The sequence below is a fragment of the Cyrtonyx montezumae genome, unplaced genomic scaffold (genome assembly GCF_038088225.1).
Source record: "Cyrtonyx montezumae isolate F1298 unplaced genomic scaffold, pur_monq_1.0 scaffold_7, whole genome shotgun sequence".
NCBI classification, from domain to species: domain Eukaryota; kingdom Metazoa; phylum Chordata; class Aves; order Galliformes; family Odontophoridae; genus Cyrtonyx; species Cyrtonyx montezumae.
The window spans coordinates 4521010-4543387 of record NW_027072078.1 but is presented as its reverse complement, the minus strand read 5'-3'; the positions used below and the strand labels follow the sequence as shown (position 1 = coordinate 4543387).

At 43.0% G+C, this 22378-nt stretch overlaps 1 protein-coding gene across 1 annotated transcript in view; it reads left to right on the top strand.

Moving 5' to 3' along the window:
* Positions 1–810: 810 nt before the first annotated feature.
* CPS1 (carbamoyl-phosphate synthase 1) overlaps positions 811–22378 on the top strand; it is an 81873-nt gene continuing 60305 nt past the window's right edge. The window contains exons 1-11 of the mRNA XM_065751177.1: positions 811–933; positions 7640–7749; positions 11193–11337; positions 12171–12260; positions 12966–13022; positions 15290–15382; positions 17760–17849; positions 18461–18589; positions 19153–19259; positions 19579–19720; positions 21153–21230. Of these exons, the coding sequence (XP_065607249.1) occupies positions 811–933; positions 7640–7749; positions 11193–11337; positions 12171–12260; positions 12966–13022; positions 15290–15382; positions 17760–17849; positions 18461–18589; positions 19153–19259; positions 19579–19720; positions 21153–21230 (1164 nt within the window). The remainder of the gene's footprint in view (positions 934–7639; positions 7750–11192; positions 11338–12170; positions 12261–12965; positions 13023–15289; positions 15383–17759; positions 17850–18460; positions 18590–19152; positions 19260–19578; positions 19721–21152; positions 21231–22378) is intronic.

The following is a 22378-nucleotide window of genomic DNA, read 5'->3' as shown; positions in this document are numbered from 1 at the left end:
TGGCTTATGGAATAATATATCTTATTTCTGCTGTTGTCCATTGAAATTTTGCCACACTTAGTTTTCCTTTTGCAGCGGTTTATTTTTCTTATTGATGTCCTTTTCATTTCCCCGGGGCAGGACAGCACTTTGGGAGCTGTGCTGGGACTGCTAGTGACTGTACATTTTCCAAACGCAGAATAAAAAGTCTGCAGCATTCTGCTCAACTCCATCATCCCATTTCCCATCTTCTAGTACAGAAATGCTTGTAGCAGTCAGTTACCATCCGTCCCTCTTGCTAACGTGTGGATCCCAGTTTACACGTTGGAGAGTACTGGAAATCACTCTGTGAACAGGCACAGGCTTTGAATTCGCACAGGTCACGTGCTGTTAGGAGAAGAATGTTCTTTGTCACTTACTGAAATGTGAGGTGTTTGTTTTGGAGTGAGGACTGTCTTCCTTGCTGTAGGTGCAGTTTCTCAGCAAGCTTTGCTGTCTTCCAGTAGGTAAAGCTAGCATCTGGCCTGTGTTGCAACCCGTATGGATTGCTCAGGGAGCAATCTGAAACAAAGTGTTGCAAGGGTTCCTAAGCAAGCACCTCTTCAAGGAGGGGCGGGAGAAAGGTGGGGCTGCACCAGAGACTTTTAATGGCTGAATACATGGGAGGCTATAGGGGCAGTGCTGTAAGTCAGTCCAGCACACCTGCTGTGCCTGTCTACTTCTGTTACCTGCAAGAGTGTATTGCCTATGCCACATCTTGAAGCAACACATACAAGTAGATTTTTGCTTTGACTTGTTTTCTTCAAACTTGACACTTCAGCAACTATCAAGATGACAAGAATTTTGACAGCTTGCAGAGTGGTGAAGACTTTGAAAGGCAGACTGGAGTTTTGCAAAGTGTCTGCTGATCACTGGAGTTTCTGGAGGACTGGTACCAGGTTGTTGAGCATCAAGGTAACAGTAACTGCGAACAGGGAGCTACTGTGGTCTAGTAGAAGTTTTGGCATGCCTAGAGATAGCTTGTTGCAGATAACAGGGTTTACGTAAGCATGTCAAACTGATCTGAAGGTGATTTGTCTGAACCTGAAGCAAGGGGTTTGCTTGGCTAAACAGTTTTGTTAGATAAGAAAACACTTTTTGTGTAGTCTGGAATTGTAGAGTAAATAGCACCAGAAGGTGGAAGTTCAAGGTTTCGGTTAAATATTAGGTGGCATTTTCTCTACAAACATCTCACCTTTCTGTCGGATCGATAGCTAGCAGAGCAGCACTTTCAGTCCACTCAGCATGAATCAACTAGATAGTTAAAAACAAACATCACTCAAAGCACCACTGGGTCCACGTAGCACCCATTTCCAATGTATTGAAAACAAACTAGCTCTGAATTTAATCAGAGATGCAGATGGCTCTTTGTGAACATATTACTGCATCATCCTTTCATTTTATGGACTTGAACCCTTGGTTCCCATCCCCAGCTTTGTTCTGTTGTTTGTATACTAGAGTTGCATTTGGCCAGCTTTACTGGAGCAACTGGGATGGATGCAGCATTGCTCGGTGAGCTCAGACTCGGTGTTTGAATTCTGTAGCACTGGAGGTGTTTCAGCATCAGGCACTTGACATGGTTTTCCATGTGAAGTGGAAGTGGAGTCCCCTTTTGGGACCCGTGCGTGTTTGTCTCTGTGGAGCATCAGTGTAATTAAATTAGTAACCCGAGGAATGATGTTTCAGTGGGTGTTGGGAAAAACTATGGGACACTCTCTGGGCTCCTGCAAAAGACCTATTACTTAAAATTGACAGCAGAGGAGAAAAACCAAATGAGGACAGAGGCATCACAGTTCTTATCCCTTCTTTCAACACATGAGTTTTCAGTTCAGTTTTGTCTGACTCGCACTTAGACGCTGTGTTGTGACTGGCATTCTTGCTAATGGACCTGTCTTTCCCTCCCTGAGAGCACACAGCAGGTGTGAGCTGCTACCTTGTTCACTGTCTCATAGCACAGAGCAGTAATCTTCCTCCCACCAGATTTATCCAGACTCTGCAATCAGATCTGACTTAAGGGTGTCATTTCTGCTATACTACTTAGAGTGCTTACAGCTGTCTGCCACAGTGAAAGCATGTTCTGCTGGTGAAGCTGTGTAGCCCATGGTTAGGATTGCTGGCTCAGTGTCTCTTTCTTTACATATCCCAGGGTAATTCTGGTAGGCATCTACATCAGACTGGATCCTATGTATTTTTACTCTGATGGATTAACATCTCAAGTTTGGGTTTGACATCTGAAGTGACAAATTGATGTGTTATGTACATGTTTTGTTGCTCATTCATAGTATGCAGAGTGACAGACCTGTAAGGTTGTATCTCATGATACTGAAGTATCTGATTAAGAAGCTCATGCAAAACTGCTGCCCAACTGTTGGAGTTACAGTACCAGCTGCTCTAGCATCTACCTAGTACATACATATCTAATAAATCAAAAAGCACCATGTGAAATCCTTGGGAGCTGTTTTAACCTCAGTGCCAGCAATAGCAAACATAAACCCCAGAAGGGTGACAGCTGGGCTCACTTTCAGGGTGTACAACAGGACCAGTTACAAACTGTACTGTGTGCTGCAGGTGTTGGATCCAGTGGCAGTTTTGTCTGTGCAGGGGCTAGCTGTGGTGGTAGTCAGCCAGCCCCAGGAGTTGTATTTTGATATATATATTGATGTATTCTGCCTTATCATTGGCTCTGGGTAAAGCTGCTTCTGTATTGGACTTGATAATTTAGATTTAATAGTAATTTGTGCTGCTAGAGTGGATGCTTGAACTCATGGAAAGCAGCAAGGCTGATACCTCACTTAACTTAGGAAGCTGTGACTCTCACACTGAGATCTCCGCTCGTATTTCTAATGTCACGTTTGCCAGGGGCCACCTGCGTGCCTGAATTCAGAATCTGAAATACAAAAACTTGAACCTTTCCTGGTTTGGGGCTTTTCTTTAAAGCAGTGACAAGCTCATACACCTCTTGCTCTGTGATGCATATAGAAGCAGAAGTCAAACAGTGTCTAATGCACATATACAAGCAGTAAAGCAGCAGGCCCATGGGAGAATTTAAGGCTAAGTAGTCCTAAAAGGCCAACCAATTACATAGCTCTGCCTATGAGTGTGGTGGTTGACTGTAATTGTGGCACAAGTGACCAAGGAGGTTTGGATTTGGTGTTGCAGCTGTCATTAACAGTAATGGATATTTGTGAGAAGTCTGCAGGAACTGTGAAATGCAGGGTAATTAAGGTGTGTGGGCTAATGGCAGTATAGGTAATGATCCCATTCCTGCATTACTGTAGGCTTAAATGAGTGTTTAGTTGCCTTTGATTGCTTTTTCTCAGTGGGCTATTTTAGGGAATATAACAAAATACTGTGAAAACATATTTCTGATCTACATATAAGGTAAGTGTTAGAGAGCATAAGAGAGAGTGGTAGTTTTGGTAGAATGCCTAGTAATTATTCTTTCAAGTCTGATTTCTTTCCATTTAAACTCAGCATATATGAGGAAACATCTTTGTAGATGAGCAGTCTGAAATAGGGGGACATACTGCACCCTGTCCTTCCATTCTGTGGGAGAACTGGAGCATGCCAGGCTAAAAGGGGGCATAGAGAGCAGATCTGAGACCTGAGAGGGCTCTCCGTAGGGGGACTTAGCATCACTGCTTTTGGCATAATCATGGTTCTTTGCAGTTCAGGAATAGGCAAACTTCAGTTTGAAGTTCATATCATTTTAATGCTCATCTGAGGCCAGTGTAGTTACAAGGGGATGTAAAGAGTTGTATGAGCAGTAAATAGGTGGCTTGTAACAGTATAGCTAGCTCAGTAAGGAGAGGATTGGGAGAACTGCTAAAAAACAAAAACAAACAAACAAAAAAAGGCTGGCGAAGGAAGGTTTCACAGTTAGCAACGTCCAGATGGATTTCCAGCATGTGATGGCATAGTAGTCACAGGACAACGTTTTTCTAGCAATGAGAAGACACTTCCTTTGTTGCTGGTTACTTGGCGCAGATGCAGCACAGTGCTGGCACAAGCTTTTTGCAGCACAAGAGATGTGTTGGCTTTGGGCTTTTTCTGCCCTTCTGATACTTTGGCTGTTAGCAGCCAGCCAGATGTGTGTGCCAAGAAGTGTGCCAGAGGCTGTTGTGCTGCATGGGATCATGGCTTGCCTTAGAAAGGAGACATTTTACCATCTTCCTGCCACAGGGAAATAAACTGGCCTGTGCTGAAGGTGCCTCCCAGCTGTCTGTGCCATGCATGCAACCTGTCCTCTGTGCTGGGCATACTCGTGGTCCTCTTGCAGCCCAGCAGTCAGGGCTCAGCTCGGCCTTGCCAAGAGAAGCCGAAGGGACTCTTTGGAGAGGAAAAACTTGACTTCCTTGGCTGGTTTCTCTGTGAGGCAAGTTTGAAGGAGGAAAAATCACTTGTTTCACTTTCTAGTGCGAGGTTTAGGGAAGTCATTCTTTAGAAAGCAAATTGTACTGCTGATCTTTTGGAATTTGGCAGATCTTCATCATCTGTTCTGTACAGAAGAAGGGCTACTAGAGCAGGAGATCCAGCAGGAACTAAATTCATCCAGTTTTATTAGTTCTATTTTTTTTCTCAGTTGCCACTATGCTTTCTCTTCATGTGCAAAGTGAACTGGGATGTGAACTAGTTAGGTCTTCAAGCTCCTCTGACAAGATAAGCACAGTCCTATAGTGCTTTGACAGCAGCATCTCCCTTTCTGTTAGCCACCTCCATCCTTCTCAGAGCTCTTCTAGAGCTCTGCAGCCCCTCTGGTGAACAAAGAGTTCTGCTAAGCTAAAGCCACTGGTGTTTGAGGAGGAAATAAAAGGACCTCGTGGCAGCTCTGGGATATTTGTTTATTTCTTGCTTTTTTGTTGTTGTTGTTGTTCTTACAAATAAAAATCTCTCCAGCCTCCTTGATTGAGCCAATTGGCCTTTTTTATAGCCTATAAATCACTTTTCACATTAGGAACAAAACTGAAAAGACAAGTAGGCTGGCAGCTGAGGGATGTGGTAACACCTCTGCTGGAAATGTAAGTAAGAGTAATTGCCTCAGGAATGCTCATCAAACAAACCAAGCTCTTAATTAAGAACAATAAATCAAGGAGAGGAAGGAAGTATCTGAACATCTATCCGTTCTGTAGCCGAACTTGCAGCAGGTTATGGTTGCTCAGGGACATCCCACTGCATTACTTGAACACCATGTAGGGGCTCTAATAGCACAACACCACGTAGGGGCTTTAATAGCTGAACAGGGCTTCTGTTTGACAGAAGTGATTTCTGTGCTGGCTCAGTGTGTAGAAGGGTGGGAGATCTGTCGTGGTGCGGAAGGACTTGCAGGTTCCCGTTAATTACCATGCTGAGGGTGAGTCTCCAAGGTCACAGTCGTTGCACTGGATTTTGGAGCTAGGTGGATTTTAATTTTTCTGGTCATTCCACTGTTGTGGACTCTGCTTCCTGGAGGATCCTACCAGACTGTGTGATTCAAGAGCTGACCCCGGCTTGCACCAGCAGGTGGTAGGGCTTGCTTGCACTGGGGTTGATATTTGCATGCACTCAAAGTAAGTGGGCAGAGAAGAGGGGAGATCCATGGGTCCATCTCCTGAAACCAAGACTTGAGAGAAGCTGTTTCCTGCAGTCAGCCTGCTGTGTTGGTAGCAGGAGCTGGATTTTGAGCAGGTTTAGAAAGGAGGTGTTGTCCAGTGCTCAGCCCGAGGCACCCAAGTGACCTCTGTGCTTCATAAACCCTTTATGGTATGGGAGCTTGGAGTAGTGAGAGGCTTTCAGGAGATGAGGAGGCTGACCAAACAGTGATTTTTTGTTTGAGTTACATGTATAGCTGCAAAAACTGTATCGGTACTGTGAGACGACTGTGGTGTTGCTGAATATCCCATCCAATCGTGTGAGGAGGCTCAGAAAGTGATGGCTAAACCTTTTGAGAATGACTGGATGCTTGACATTAATGAGGAAAAAATGCTAGGCTAAAACCATCCCAGATGCACAGAATTCAATTACTTGGCAGCACAGTTTGATTTTTAGTGTCTTCTGCAGTACATTAGTAATTGATTTGTTCAGTATTTATAACTGCAGAGGAGCTCCAGATGAATGTTTGCCATGATTGTTACAAAATGTTCAATGCTGGGAATGAAATTTCTCCTTGCTGCGACTGCTCAGCTGATATGCTGTTAATGGAAAGCTCTCCTGCTCCTTTCTACTGCACATTGATCTGGATTCTTCTTGTAAAAAATATCTCAGTATGAGGAATCCTTATGTCTGGAAAACAAACAACCACACCAACCAAAAATAACCTATAAAACAAACACAAAACGACTCGAGCACGGACATGCACGTGCACACAAGCCAGTGTGGAAAGAAGCCATGGTAAGAGCTGATGGACAGAGCTGGCACACCTCTGGCTCAGACAGTTGTGGCTTATGCACTGGTCAGTGCTCTGTGTATGCATTACAGAAGTGGAACTATCTTGGTGTTTGAAAGATTGGTCCTCCACATTCTTTTAATCTCTGAAATTCACTGGCAGACCTGTTTCCAGGTTTGCTTACTCTGTGTCTTCCCCTGTATGTCAGTGGCGACCTTGCTCCCAACCCCATCTGTCGTGGGTGTCCAACCTTTTGGCTTGGCTGGGGCTGCACTGTGTGAAGAGGAATTGCCTTGGGTCACATATACATGGGCTGCTCCAAAAGTAATGTCTCTGTTTCTCTGGAAACTACAACAGATACAATGAGCAGAGGTACTCTGTTTGATAGAGCAAATTCTCAGTGACCACCAGCATCCACCTCCTGTCATCGTGGGCCAACATCATCAAACAGGAGGCATTACTTTTGAGCAGCCCTTGTGAATATGTGATGCAGTTAATGTAGATACATAACAAAACTTATTTTAACTGGAGAGCTTGTAAAGGTCTAGTAGAGATACTTGATTACATTTGTCTTTGATCTGAATGTCTGATTGCAACTCTACACACTTCATTTTAAATGAATGAGCTGCTGTTTTATGGGAGATTTTCATTTAGACTGCTTGTCAGACATCAACCTCTTTGAGGACAGTTTTTGCCTGCCTGTGAGATAACTGAGATCACGAGTGTCTGATGTCAATTCCTCTACAGCAGGATGGATTTCTATGTTGAATTTTGTCTTCTGACACGAGTCCAACTAAGCATGTACTATTTTTAGTGGCTTAGCTGTACAGTTGCAACAGAAGTTAAGCATCTGTCAAAGTTCATGGCTGGATACTCAGCATACTCAGCAACAAGCCTTGAGCAAACATTGAGGAGGGAGGCAACTCTTTTCCTATAGAGCTATGATATTGGACACCATGGTGGAAGAAAAGAATACGGTGTGGAAGGAGCCAGGGTGACCCCGTATTAATAGGAGCACATGCTTTGCTTGTGTTGAGGTTTGCTTGCTTCCTTGCCTCCTCCAGGAGCACAATGTTCCCTGACTATGAAGAAGAAAAAGAACAACAGGAGGCTAGCAAAAGAGATGGTACCTTGACAGGTGGGAATGGGAGAGGGACACATACATCATGAGGCATGAAAGGCAGGTGTCCTAGGTGTTATGTGTGTAAACATCAAGCCTTTTCCTTCTGTATTTGAGTCTCTTCATGTGCCTTTCTCTAGGTGCAGACAGCAAACTTGGTGCTTGAAGATGGAACGAAGATGAAGGGCTATTCTTTTGGCTATCCATCCTCCACAGCAGGGGAAGTCGTATTCAACACTGGTATTTCTGGGTAAGGTAAAAGCAAGTGAGATAAAGGAAGGTTACTGATTTGTTAGCATGAAAGGGCTAGTTTTTGTGGATGTTTTTCCCTAGCTCATAGTGTCCTGATCCAAGCACATGACATTCCATACAGGAAACACTGTACTCTAGGAATACAGAGAGGGAACTAGTTAGTAACATGACTTCAGGCAGTCCTCTTGCATCATAGCACTTTAATGTGATAAAGCTAACTGTGATAGTGAGGTATGTAGAGATCTGCTTATCTTCCTGTAGAACTGCAGCCACTGCTGAGTCAGAGCTGAGGAGCTGCTGATCAGCACACACAAACGGGATAGTAAGATTCTTGGTTTAATGAATCTTTGTTCTGCCTCCAGTGTCCACATTAAATAGAGGTCTGAAGCATCTGCAGCCTGCTGGGTAATGGAACTTAGCTTTTAAGTGCAAAATTCTTAAGTCACAAGGTTCCCAAGTTGTGTTTTCATTTGTGGGCCATCGTTTTAAGCACACGATGTCTCATACCACACCTAAGGATGTATATGAACTCTATGCTTTTTCAGGTAGAGGAGAGGATCATATTCGTTCAGAGCCTAACTTTGTGTCCTCTTGGGTGCTAGAAGACAATAGCTGCTGGCTTAGGATGGCTGCGAGTGCTTTTGTTGAATTGTTTGAATAAAGGAAATTTGCCCAGAGGATTGAGGCTTTTGATTAGGAAAGGAAGATGCCCCTAGGCAGGTGAGGCAGCTCTGAGGCTGCTGGTGCTTGAGCCTCCTTGGTAGTTATCCATAGCTGGGTTTGCCTGCAGCCTTCCATAATAGTATTTGCCCAGCTGCCTTGCTTTCTCCAAATTCTACTCACCCTTGGAGAAAATAGAAAATAGCACTCACCCGATGAGTTTTTAAATGATCTCATTGGTGAGAATGTTTAATTGCAGCGGAGGGGAATCTGTTCACAAAGTTTTGCATTAGGAGGCAATTATTTTAAGTATTTTGACAGCACTAATTACTTGCTGTGTTAATATACCTGCCAACAAACAACTGTTTAATATAGATCAGAATGATGGAGGGCACCAGAGTTCTCTTCTCTGTGATGGATTATGGGCAATAAATCTTGTCACATCACAAAAGTCAAGGAGGACCTGATGGATTAATTTTTCCTCCACATGTTACTGTGGCAGCAGAAGCTGTGTTTGCTCTTTTTCTAATGATTTGGGAAGGATGCCTGTGGAAAGAGAGATCTCTTCTGGGCTGGGGAACATATGGCAGTGGCAAGAACATACAAAATACCAAGTTGTGTCTTCAGAGCACTCGCTTGAAATGTGAATTTGATTGACTTACAGAAGAAGAGAGTAAGAGGTTGCAGCATTGTTGCAGATGATTGAAGTGACAGGATTTGCTGTCAGACCTGGCACTGCTGTTCAGTGAAAGAAAACCTCTGGCTCTCTTGTGCTCCTGAGCACAGAGATAACACCTTACATATCTGATGCAACCCATGGGATGCAACTTGTGGTGGTTTTCATGGACACAGTACAAGGGATAAATGCCTGTGTGAAGGAGGTGCAGTGCCAGGGTTGGGACCTCTTTCAGACTGCACACAGCAGATAGTACAGGGAGCAAAAGGCCACTGTGGGGGTGATTTTGTCGTGGCTGGCTTTAAGCCTCAGAGCTTTGCTTTCTGTGAACTGGGTGTTTCTAGGCCATTGAGTGGGGTCAATGTGAGTTCTGCTGATAAAATCAATATGCTGCTCTGCACATTGTCTCCTGGTCTGGACTTCCATATCCTTCATGTCAGAGGATTGGGAGGTGAAGCACTTTACTTATGCGTAACTTTCAGGTCTGAAGTAGCTACAGCTGGCAAAAATGTCAGATTACTGTAGAACAGAGGGCAGAGAGCACTGATTTGGCGGAGAAGTGTTGAATTTTCATTAGAAAAGCATAAAGATGAACTTTTCAGAAGTGTTTGCTCAAATAAAACGTCCTTGTGTTACTGCCATCTGTTTGGATTCGGGGGAAAAAAGGAAGAGAGGAGATTTTGCAATTAAGAGAGAAGAGTTACAACCCATAAAATGTTACTGTGCTTGAATCAGCTCAGTAAATGCATTTGCCTCCAGTATGCCTGTGTGTGTTTCATGTGATATTCTAGTGAAAGAACTGATTGATGGGAATTTACTGAAATCAGGCAGGGATTTGGGCAGGCACAGCTAGGGTTGGACCTTGCAGCATCTTTGGAGCTCCTGATCCCATCTGCTTCTCTGTTCCACGAGGCACTGTGCCTGCTTAAAGGGCATTTTGACTTACTGCAGAGCTGTGCCTTCATAACCCAGCTAAACCCAGTGGCTCTCTGTCCTCATCTGCTGATTACAAATAATGTGTAAAGGTTCATTGTGTAGGCTTTGTCTTTAACAAAGAGCTTTTTGCAAGCGCAGCCAATTAACTTAGAAGGAGAAAGAGAGGAAGGAGAGAGAGAGACTAAATGTGCAGATGCCATGCACTTACTGCAGTTCTGTGATCACACTGCACTTTGTGTGGTTGTTTACCTGTAGCAGAAAGTATAGATACGAACAGCAGGAGAAGCCTACCTGGAAATGCTTCATGGCCATTGTTTGTTTGACACATCATTTCTCAGAGCTGGACAGTGTGCTGGGTTGTCTGTATCTGCCTGCAACCATTCTGGGTTTTGTGAAGAGTTTCCCAGTGTTTGACAGTTAATCTTCTGGCAGATTAATTCAGCGCTCCATAAAAATGTCTCTTGTGACTTGCTGATATCTGGTCGATGGTTGGAGTTGCCAATTATGCATTGTTTAAACAATGATGACTGTAATAAATTATATTTTCTATAGGGCGGGTTCATTCTGAAGTGTCTTGATGCATTTGGCTAAATATTCCAGTGGCTGCCTTCATTTATTACTGAGTTACAGCTACTTTTGTGTTGAAAGACAGATATGCAACAGTATGCTTGCTTATAAAGAAGAAAGGGGAGGGCTGGGCGTTGCTTTGAAGCTGCAGAATCAGGTGCGTGGGTAAGGAGATCGTATTTACCCAGTTCATCTTTTTTGGGGCTGGAGGTGAGACAGACTTGCAGGTTCATGTACCACATGCAAGGAGGTGGTGATGACAAAGTGCTGGCCACATGGAGTATGGAAGGAATGACCAAGCCCCACCTGTTATCTGTGGGTCAAATGAAATATTAAGTTCTAAGGAGTCTGAGTTTGCTACTAGCTCCAGGGCTTTTATTTGTTGAAACATGAAATGCAAAACCCTTTCCTTTTTCCCTGTATCAGATGTTTCACCACAGTTAGCAAAGACATATTCACAGATTTGCTTTCTTTTGTACTCAGAATATTTTCACGTATATACTGTTTTTGTTTTTTGACCTATATTTTCTTCTCACGGGCTCTTTTGTTCTCCTCTCAACTCCAGACCAATGTACTTTTTCTCTTATTACTTCTTCACCTAGATACACTGAAGCCTTGACAGACCCCAGCTACAAAGGACAGATTCTTACACTGGCTAACCCCATTGTTGGGAATGGTGGAGTGCCTGACACGGCTGCCCTGGATGACATAGGCCTCAGGAGGTTTATGGAGTCCGATGGAATCAAGGTAATGGTGGCAACACAAGACCTGATCAAAGGGAGGTGCTAGCAGCCACATTCCATTCTGATTCACATTTATCTGTGTTTGACTGGTTGTGCAGAGAGAACGAATAACAGAGAATGGCAAGTTTCTGTGTGCAGTGACTGTTTCTTCTGTATGCCTGTACAACCACAAACAGGGAAAGTGGCAGCTATGTGAGGAAGGCTGTACTTAGAAGTGCAGGAACCAGTATTTGCTCTTAAGTGATAGGGCACATTGGCTAGCAGCAGGTCTGTGTCCACGCAGTTGTGGTAGTGCTGAAAAATGAAATAAAACCGTGTAATTGCAGAACCAGTGAAGTGCTTTATCTGCCCTGAGGTGAAATTACTCCTTTATAAGCTATCTAGCTCCACTGGAAAATGGAGTTGACATTTGAAATGGAATGTCACTAAAAAGTGAAAAGCTTTCTTAAACAAAAAATGGATCAAAATAAAACATTTTGTCTTACATTTCCATTTTCTTTCTAACAAGAACCGTTTTCTCTATTCAGTACAGTTTGTAGTTTTGGTTGTCTGGAAGCAACATCATTCTGTGCGTTTTCTAAGTCACATGACCCAGGTACACTCATCATAACACACTGCTGATGTCTTTACCCCTTTGCTTGGTACCTGCTCTATGTACTCCCACTGTGAAGAATTAGGTTTTGCTGTCTTATTGTTCTGCAAGGGCAGTTGCATCCGATCTATCTGGCATTATGTCTTATCTCTGATGTGCTTTACGGTGGATGAATAGTGGAAGCCACGAATGTACAGGGCTAGCGCAGAATGATCAGTGCAAAATGACATTTCTTCTCTCTGCAGGTTTCAGGTTTGCTGGTGCTGGATTACAGCCATGAGTACAGTCATTGGCAGGCTGTGAAGAGTCTAGGAGAGTGGTTGCAGGAAGAAAAGGTGAGAGATCCAGGGGTAACTACATTCGGAGAAAAGACCTGTGTGTCTGGGAACAAAGGAAAGACCATCTGGCATTGAGCTGGTGTAGTCAGTTAATGCCTCAGATGTCTTCACTGCTCTATACTAGGCTTGTTCTGTGTTTCTTACTCTGGCTTTTCATCCATTTTTCTTCATCATGGTGCTGTGGTATTTCCAACATCTTTACAGATAGGCTGTTAATTAAATTGGGATATTTGGTGCTTCTTAAGAACAATTAGTGTTATGTTATATTCCAGTCTCGCACTGAATGTTCCTACAGTGCTTCCCCTAGTGGTTTCCACAGAGGAAACCTCAGGAAATGTTAGCTGCTGGATGCCCTCTCACTTGAAACTGTAGGAGTCAGGGATGTGCCAGCAAAGTGTCACTGACTTATAATGGCTGGGAGGGTTAGGTGCTCAGTAGGAAAGCAAAACGTGGCTCAGAAATGAGACCAATATTTGCCACATGAGCTTTTGCTTAGTGTTTTTTAGCGCAGAAACCTAAGAGCTAAGCTCTTCCTGAGTGGGAAAAGTGAAGAACTAGAAGAGAGGTAGCCTTGGTAAGAGAGCTGCTAAGATCTAGAGTTCTTTAACCAAGGGATATTCTTCTTGGCAAAGTGGTCTAGCTGTTGTCTTCGGCTATCTTAGCTTCTTAATCTCAATCATATCTCTGTTGTGATTTCTTCAGGTGCCTGCTCTGTATGGGATTGATACCAGAATGCTGTCTAAATTAATTCGTGACAAGGTATGATCCACTTCCCAAGGTCCAGTTGCAACCTTGCCATTGCTGGGACGTTTTTCTAACAGTGAGCAAACCTGAGGTAGCAGTGCTACTGCTGGGTTGCCTTGGCTTCAAATGCTGCTCAGATCCCCTTGCTCTTCCAAACGCTCTGAGTTTCCTGTTACATGTAGGTGTGTTCCTGCACAAGCTGAAGGAGTGTCAACTACCTATTCCCTCAGATAATAACAGAGATTACAATGATTATGACATTTCGTGCAAATTCATAGACATCTGTAACTTTGGTTGATGGAAATTCTCTTGTTCTTCAAGACTTGAGAAATGCCTACATTATCCAAACCTGAATTCCCAATTCAGGCTGGTTTTCTCTGACTAAAACCTGTTACTTTTTGTAACATTCATTACTTTTCTCTGGATTCTGAGAGCTAACAGTAGAAAAGCATAAGCAGGCTTATGTTAGCAAATGGAAGTTAGTGTTAAGGTACATTTCACATCTGCTCAAACAGTGATCAAACCATTCTGAATGCAAATGGTTGGGTCTTGGAGGCTTCTCTTTTGTGATGGGTTATTTGAAGCTGCTCTTTTTTTAAGGTGACAAGGCTGCAATCTGTAGTCTAAGCCCACAACCCTGTGCATTCCGTGACCAAAATATCAGTGACCCAGCTGGAATAGAGAGTTATTTGTAAATGAACTCCTATGGGATGATGTGGATTTGTCCTGCTCCTACAGACCGCAAACAAGTGCAGTTTAATGCAATGGAAAATGGCAACACATTTTTTCTGCTTTCTTGAGTTGTAGCATTTAATGGATCAGTGTTCCTTCCATCCAAAGTAAATACGCTTTCAGCATTTATCCAGTAACTTCTCAAACAGCACAGAGCACTAATGCCCATTATACTGACATCTGAATGGTATTGGTTTATGGCTTGTAAGATAGTGGATAATGTAGCTTTTTCTCCATGATTTCTCGATCATGTTGGAAAAAAACAGTTTAATGTTTCATTCCATGTCTGTTTATAAACTGGGGGTGAGAGCAGGGATTCATTTTGAGAAATTAAGAATTGAACAGCAAATGGTTAAAGCAACTTTAAATATAAATTTGGCTGAGTAATCCATAGGCAAGGTAGAACATAGATTTTTAGGGTTCTATCATCAGCTTTTACGGGACTGGCTGAAAAATGGGACTCAGCAGTGCATGGCTCCCAAGAGCCTTACTTCTTTAAGGTGGTTATTGACTTCTTCAGCTCTGCTCTGCAGAATCCAGTCTGGAGTGCCCTGTACTGTAAAGCCTCACCTCAAAGTGAGGCAGGATGTCAGCCACTGTTAAGAGCTGTCATTAAAACTTACCCTTAGTAATACACTTATTTGGCAGTGCAAAATAATGGCATGTTTCTGTCTTAAGGAAATGGCAAAGATACTTCTAGCATGGTCAACCATGGAAGTATCTCAGGGAAGTTTCACTAACAACCGTGGGCAGTCTCAGCATTCACAGGACAAACTGTTTTGTCATGACACCGTTGTGTGTTAAAAGAGCTGTCACGTAACATAGACTTCCTCGGTTTCACTTTCCTCTTCCTATCTTGAAAAGCTTTGTATTGCACACCCTGTCTCCATGCTGAGGAAAAGGTTTAATCCTAAGTTCATCCCACTTATTCCAGCGTAGGGGAAAAACCAAAACAAGAATTGTTCCACTGAGAACTTCAGTGAGCAGAACATGAAGTAGGACTTGCTGCTATTAGATCAAGGATATCATAGCTTCTGTGAGGTGATAGCAACGAAGTGCAGAGCTTGCTGGAGGCCATGTTATTTTTATTTTTAATGGATGAAGTATCAAACAGCTGTGATGACCTGCCTCCCACACAGCTTTGCTTTACAGCTCGGCTGCCTTATAGCGTCCACAGTACATGGCTAAAGACCTCGCAGTGGATGTCTGAAACCAAAAGCTGCAAACTGCCTTGGGGATTACTCTCAGATTTTATTTGGGTATCTGAATCCAGATCCTCTCGGAAGGTGACCTCTTTCACTAGATACTAGAAAGATTACCAAGCTATTTAGAGATTTTACTGATGGCACGGCTTTATCTCCAGATGAAAGAAGTCTAAGCATGTTTAATACCAGGAAAGAATCACAGACTTCTGAATATGCCAGAATAGTTATAAACTGTCAAGAAACTATCTCTAAACAGATGCTCAGTCTGTGTGCCTGTCACCACCTTGCTCCAGTGTTTGCAGTTTCTCCTGTGCTTATGCTTTGTTTACTGGTGTATTTTCACAGGGCACAATACTTGGGAAGATTGAATTTGAAGGTCAACCCACAGAGTTTGCAGACCCAAATAAGCAGAATTTGATTGCAGAAGTTTCAACAAAGGTGAGAACTTGTAGTCTCAGATCTGTACAGTCTGGATATCAACTGCTCCCTGTTTGCTCTGAGGATAAGCAGTCTAGTCCTTTTCTAAAGTATGTAACTTCTAGACCTCGGAGGTCTGTGTTCTCAACATCATTCAGGTTTGGATTTGAACTGGTTACTGGTTACCTGTTATCACTATGCAACACAGGCAGCCTAGAAAATCAAGGATCTCACTAATTTATGTCAGTGCCTTCTGTATTCTGAGTCAGGGCCTTGTTGCTACAGAGAAGGATATCAGTTGTTGAGATCTTTGTGATCTATGATTGCAAGATGCCAGTGAAGCCATTTTGAGCAGTAACTCAGCAACAGGTAAGGTTGCTGATGATTAACTCTGCGATTATAAAGACAGAATTACTCTAAAGGTGGTGAAAATGGCTTCTAAAAGGGCAATATAATAAGATAAATGGAGTTCGGTAGTCTGGTTATGTTTATAACTTCATTTGGTCGGGTTGAAAAGCAACGTCACAAATAAAGCTGACAATGTAGTAAGCTGTTTAGTGTTGATAATTACTGGTCATAATAATCTGTCAGTTGCCGAACGGTTGTTTTCATGTTAATTAGGGTACATTAAGACCTGCTAATCAATTGTATTTTGGAGAGATTTATTTATTTATTTTTCTTTTTTCCTCCTCTCCTCAGCATCAATAGATAGATTCTATACTCAGTGTTGCTTATACAAGGCAGGGAATTTAGAAAAATGGATAGTGTTTTGTTTTTTGGGGATTTATTTTGATGCCAGGGTTCCAGAGCAAACAAAAGACATTTAACTACTTGAAGTTAAAAGGTCATTTCTATCAACACATTCAGTCCCGTGTACTTTTTTTGTTCTCACCACTGTTGCCAGCAGGGGTTTCTCCTCATCCTGCCTGCTGGCTTACATCCTTCTCATGTCATCGTCTCAGACTGGGACATTCTTTACAGGCTGTGCTGTGAGCACGTGAGGGAAATCCTTTGGCTTTAGAAGGAATATAATTTAACATTTCCCTGCTTCAGTTCCCAGTCTAGCCATACTCTGTCAGACGCAGAGGTCAGTGCTCTGCAGTACAGTGGAAGAACAAGTGTGAGAAGTGAGGGAAGGATTGTGGAGACAGCAGAGACTAAATTCAGTCCTGCTGCTGAAGAAAATCTGTTAACAAATCATAGTGTAATTAATTGGACAAGGGGAAGTTTTGAGAAGAAGCTGATTAAAATTACGCCAAGAAGTTTTGTTCCTCAATTCTCTCTGGCCCGCTCTGCAGCTTGAAACCTTGCAGTGAAGGGTGGTGGTTCCTCGTGCCCTGACTCTTCCACCTCTGCTCCTGAAATGGCAGGCGTTCATTCCTGATGATGGTCAGAGATGTCTTCACACAGGACATGCTCTTGCTTACATTATATCAATCTCTTCACCTCAACCTTTGTGAAGATAGCAACTCAAACAAGAGCTGAATTAGGATAACACATGGGGAGGAACTGTACTATTCTGTTAAAAATTCTTGTGCTCCCTTTAGAGGGGGTATTTTTTTATCCTCTTGGCTGGTCATAATCCTCCTTGAAAAGAATCAATTCATCACTCAGCATCAAGGCATACTGGGCATGGATTTTAGCACGTTTTCATAAAGAGGCCCAGCTGTGAAATATGAATGCCAGGGAAGCTGATTAAAAGGGAGCTGTTTAGCTCACTTAAAAATAAGTAAGTAAATAAATAAAAGTGCTTGCACAAGAGGAAAGACACTTTAGATAAAGCATGCTTCTGAATATCAGCTTTCAGGATCTGAGAATTGCTGAAGGTAAAAGCAGAGTTTGCTTTGAGGAAGAAGGCTGCCTTATGTGCTTATTGCCAAGTACAGTGCAGTGATGCTCTGGAAATGTGCTGCAAAATAGAGCCAGCCTTGCTATGCTTTGGACTTACTGTGACTGGCAACATGGGACAGCATTTAATGGGATGGATCTGTAGCTGGTGTGAAGCAGCCTTGCTCTACTGACGTCGGCACGGTGATTTCACTTCAAAATCAAATCTCTCCCCATGTATGTGGCAGTTCTCTTGAGCTGTAATGATCTGTGAGAACTGACTTCTACTTCACTGCTAATGAGGTGAAACGGGAAAAAAAAGCTTGTCGTTAGCTATGGAAACAAGTCACTCCTTAGGGATTGCTGTCACTGCTGTAATCAACAAGATATGAAACAATATTATAATTTGTACTTTAACAAAAAAAAAAAAATGGAGAAAGTGTTAGTGTACGTGGTACTTCTGGTCATTTCTCTGTAAAATGATGGTTAAGCACCAGTTGGTACATGTTGAAGAGTTCTACTGCTATTTATCTTCCCTGTGTTATTTACAACGTGATCTGTCTTTTTATAGGAAGTCAAGGTATATGGCAAAGGGAACCCAATTAAAATTGTAGCCGTTGACTGTGGGTTGAAGAACAATGTTATCCGTCTGCTGGTAAAGGTAGATCACTGCTTTATATCCTTTATTTCCCATTTTGCTTTGATAAGAGCCTTGCCTTACTCAGCCTTCCTTCCAGCTGGACACATTAATTCCAGTAACCATTTCCCTCCAAAAATGAAGTACAGGTGATTTTTATTGTAGGATGATTCATATGATCTGTGAAGTGTTTCAAATTTGGTGCTTGATATTGAGGGGGTGAGGAAGTAGACTTGTGCCTTTTTTGATGTGCAAGACTATTCCTAGCATGTCATAGAAAGAGGCAGGGAAGCTCTGTGTTAGCAGTTAGGATGAATGCAGTGCATAAAAGCGAGCACGCTGCATGCGTGTACACCCCTCTTTCACGTTCCATTACTAAGTTGTGATCTCAGTAGTGAATTTCAAAAAGACTTGGCAAGTGCTGTGGTGGCTGAAAAGGCTCTGAATCCTACCAGGCTTGTGGAAATAATCTGAGCATAATTAAAAATAGTCTTGCTATTTTCCCTGGCAAAGGAATGGCTGAAATCCCACCTCAGCCCCTGGAAAAAGGGAGCATGGGAACAGCCTCCAAATATAAATCCATTTGTTCCTTTGCCCCCCTCATTGCTTGTTTTACCCTTTGTTTTTTCTCTCAGCAAGGTGCAGAAGTACATTTAGTTCCGTGGGACCATGATTTTACCAGCATGGAGTATGATGGGCTCATAATTTCTGGAGGCCCAGGAGATCCCATGAAGGCCCAGGAGGTGATTCAGAATGTCAGAAAGGTACAATATGAAAGCTAGCAGGCCAGTTTTTTGTGCTTGCCTTTTTTTTTCAAGTGGCTGAAATAGGAACAGTTGGTTGCACTGACATGTTATGAACCTAATGTCATTCAACCATTTCAGCTTCTTAGGATATTCCTCACCTCAGCCCACTGGGAGTCAAGTCTCTAGACCAGGAGTTACAATAAGGCTACACAGACCTTGCCACGATTACCTTACCAGTGACTTAATGTGTCCTGTACTCTTTGAGCACCTTTGTGACCTTGTGAAAGAGCAGTCATGATCTTTTAGCACTCCTCCTTCAAATAACATTATACTTTATTGCAAAGTGTCATTGGTTATTCCCTTGAGTAGACTGAGACACCAAGCCATGCTCTGAGGTTTCCCTCTGAAGCAGAAAAGAGGAGAAAAATTTCCTTTGTAGGCAGTTGCTGTCTTGCATTCACTGTTTTTCTGCATGTGGCTGCTGTGTGGGAACTGCAGCAGGGCTAGGAACATAGCATAGTTTATGCTGAAATTGCTGAGCAGAGACACTCCAGTATCTTTTGAAAACCTTTTCATTTTAGGTCCTGGAGAGCAATCGTCCAGAGCCTTTGTTTGGAATTGGCATGGGGAATCTAATCACTGGAATAGCAGCTGGAGCTACTTCATTCAAGATGCAGATGGCCAACAGGTGCAGCAGCTCTTCTGCTTCCCGGGGCCCAAATAGATTATCTCAGCATCACTAAAGGCCACCAGGCAGCAGTGTCTTCCTTCTGAACTGCCTCAACAGAAGCTAGTATGGCAGTAGCACTACTTTTTCAGTCCTGACATTGTCCTTGCCTTTAATTAAACTGCCCTGATGTGCACTGTCTTTTTTGAGGGTAATTGCTCTCCTCCAAACTGAGGGGTAATGAAGTTTCTCCTAGGATTTATCATTTTGTGGCATTTGGTCACACCTGGCACTTCTGACTGCTGTTCTCTGACCCTTTCCTTTTCCCTTTCTCTTTCAGAGGGCAGAACCAGCCCGTCCTGAACACAGTGAATGGACAAGCTGTCATCACGACTCAGAACCATGCTTATGCCATCGACAGCTCTACCCTCCCACGTGGTTGGAAGCCTCTCTTTGTGAACGCCAATGATCAAACAAATGAGGTGAGTGCATGCTTTCCTTTTATTTATTTATTTACTTTATCTATAGATGACAGCCTTTAGTGAGTAAAAACTGTCTCACTTTATTTTTCCTCCTTGCAGTCAGGTTACAATTAGTCATCAAGACTAAACTTTGTGACCTGGCCCCACCTACTTTACTTTGAGCCTTGCAGTACAACCCGAAAGAAGGTGGACCATTACTACTGTTGCCCCTATGAGCCCAAAATGTGCAGCTGCAACAGTGACCTTTCCCTACAAGTGCACCAACCTGTGTCAGTACTGTTGCGTTCATTCTGTGTTACGCAGCACAGGAAGGAGTGTTATTAGAGTTGAATTAAAAAAAACAACAACAACAACAAAAAACTTGACTACTAGATGTTCACAGATGAACAAGGAAAAGGATAGGAAGAAAAACAAAATCCCATTGTTCGTGTCTGTCAAGGTCAGAGACATTGAGATGGGTTTAGGGCTCGGTAGCTGACCGTATTAAGTATTGTACATTAAGCCTAGTGTTGAGCAGGTCTTGTGATTTATCAGGAAGTCATTGAACAGAAAGACCACTTCTGTATCCCCCTCAAAACTACATCAGTCTCTTAAACCTCCATCGATTTGTCCATGTGCTGGAGACGGATGAGGAGCAATGCATTTTTAGCATGGAGGTACACAACAGAAACAAGATTGGTTTCCTTCATCTGCAGCTGGGGGCTGTGAGCAGTGACAGCAGTCGTGTAGTCTGCCAGTGGACCATGCTGCCTGGTGCTATCAGGTTTGCAGCTAAGAAGTTTGTTTTGCCCAGCTCTAACTGAAAATAAGACTGCTGTCTCCAAACTCAACTATTCAGCATTTCTTCATAGCTCTTGGTCACTCAGAGCAGTGGTCCCATTTCATCACAGACCCAAAGATGACCCAGGGCAGACGTCACGTGCAAGGCTTTGTGTCAGTATTTAAAATGAGTTACAGGAGTAAAGAGCATGACCAAAACCTTGCTTTTCTGTAATAGATCTAGCAAGATCAGGGCAGTAAAACCAGAGAAACAAGATCCATTATGGTGATCTTTTCTTGCTGTTTATGTTTTTTCTTCTTTGCCTGGTCCAGAATTTCCTTTGCAGGCAGACTAGCTTATCTGCTCTGTTAAGTGCGTGCAATTGAATATTGTTTGCCATTTGATGAAAGTGGTGTCTCCACTATACTTCTCAGCCACATGCAGCTCAGTGGGTTATACAGGCATTGGAGCATTTGCAAAAGAGCATAAAGCTCCAAGGCTCCTCAGGTAAGACGTAGTTTGAAGATTGGGAACAAAACAGGTTTAAATTTGGCAGCTCCTAAAAGCATCCTAGCTCCTTGGCCTTCCGTACATACAAGGATAAGATTTGGCTTTTTGTTCCCTTGCCCACTTGCAAGGAAGTGTCTAAGATAAATATTTTTCATCCTACAGGGAATTATGCATGAGACCAGACCAATTTTTACAGCACAGTTCTACCCAGATGCAAATCCTGGGCCGACAGACACAGAGGTATTGTATGAGAATTGATCCAGCCTTACTTGTAGGTGCCCTGGGGAGTGCAGATATGTATCAGCTACAGCAACAAATCTTTATGTTGGTGATTGTCCTAAATCTTGTTTTTGGAAAAGTTAGGATCCTCACAGAGGACCTAATCATGCATAAGCTTGTTCTGCTTAGTTTGAGTCACAGTTAATTACAATCAGCAGCAAGGCGTCTATTGACATCTGTGTGCTTTGGATCGATGGTTCCATTCACATGATGTGCGTGCTTTGGGTCCTAGTGGGATTATTTGTGTGTTGGAAGTTACTGAAGTGCTTAAGCCCTTGCAGGATCAGGCTCAAATCTCTTGTACCTGGGGTGATTGCGAAAGGAAAAGGATTTCACCGTAGAGAAAAAAATCCCAGCCAGATGTTTTGTAATAAAATCATTAACTTTCTAATACATTTTAGTTCCACTTGCAAATTTTATAATTACTGTAGAGTTATGTAAATGAATTCACACTTCCTCACTCTGGTTCTCCTCAGTGAGATGAAATTTTAATCCCCCATCTGTGACTTCGCACAAATTCTGTAACGACTGGTTGCGTGGTCACAGAGTATGACGAAACAACAACGGGGGATGTGGAAGGCAGAGTGGGCATGTCTGAACATGAGTATACTTCTTAGCCTTTCTTGAGAAGGAGGAAATATACATGGAAGTGCTTATTTTAATCTTAATTTGATGTTGTTGATTAAACTTGCAAGGAAGTCTCTTGATATCAAGAGCATTCTTACTAATCTGATTGATGAGTTCTCTGAGATTAACAACCCTCAGCTGTCTATCCAAGTGTGTGTCCTTCCACTGCTTGGTTTTGGTTATTTAGATGCTGTACTGCTAGGCTTGCAGGACCCATCCACGCCCTTTGCCACAGGTGATTCGCTGCATCCAGCTCCAGGAATTGAGCTCTGGAAGTGTGGGCATGGATGCAGCCAGAGTGTATTCTGCTGAGTCCTGCTTTCTCCTCTGCCTGCACTGGCTGGCTGCAAGGCAGGCAGGCTTGTGAGATGAGGCACATGAAAACTGGGGAAAAAATCCCTCACAGCTGCTCTGAGATCCCCTCTGGAAGGGCAATATACTGATTTAGCACAAATGACTTTTAGATACACCTTTTCAGATCC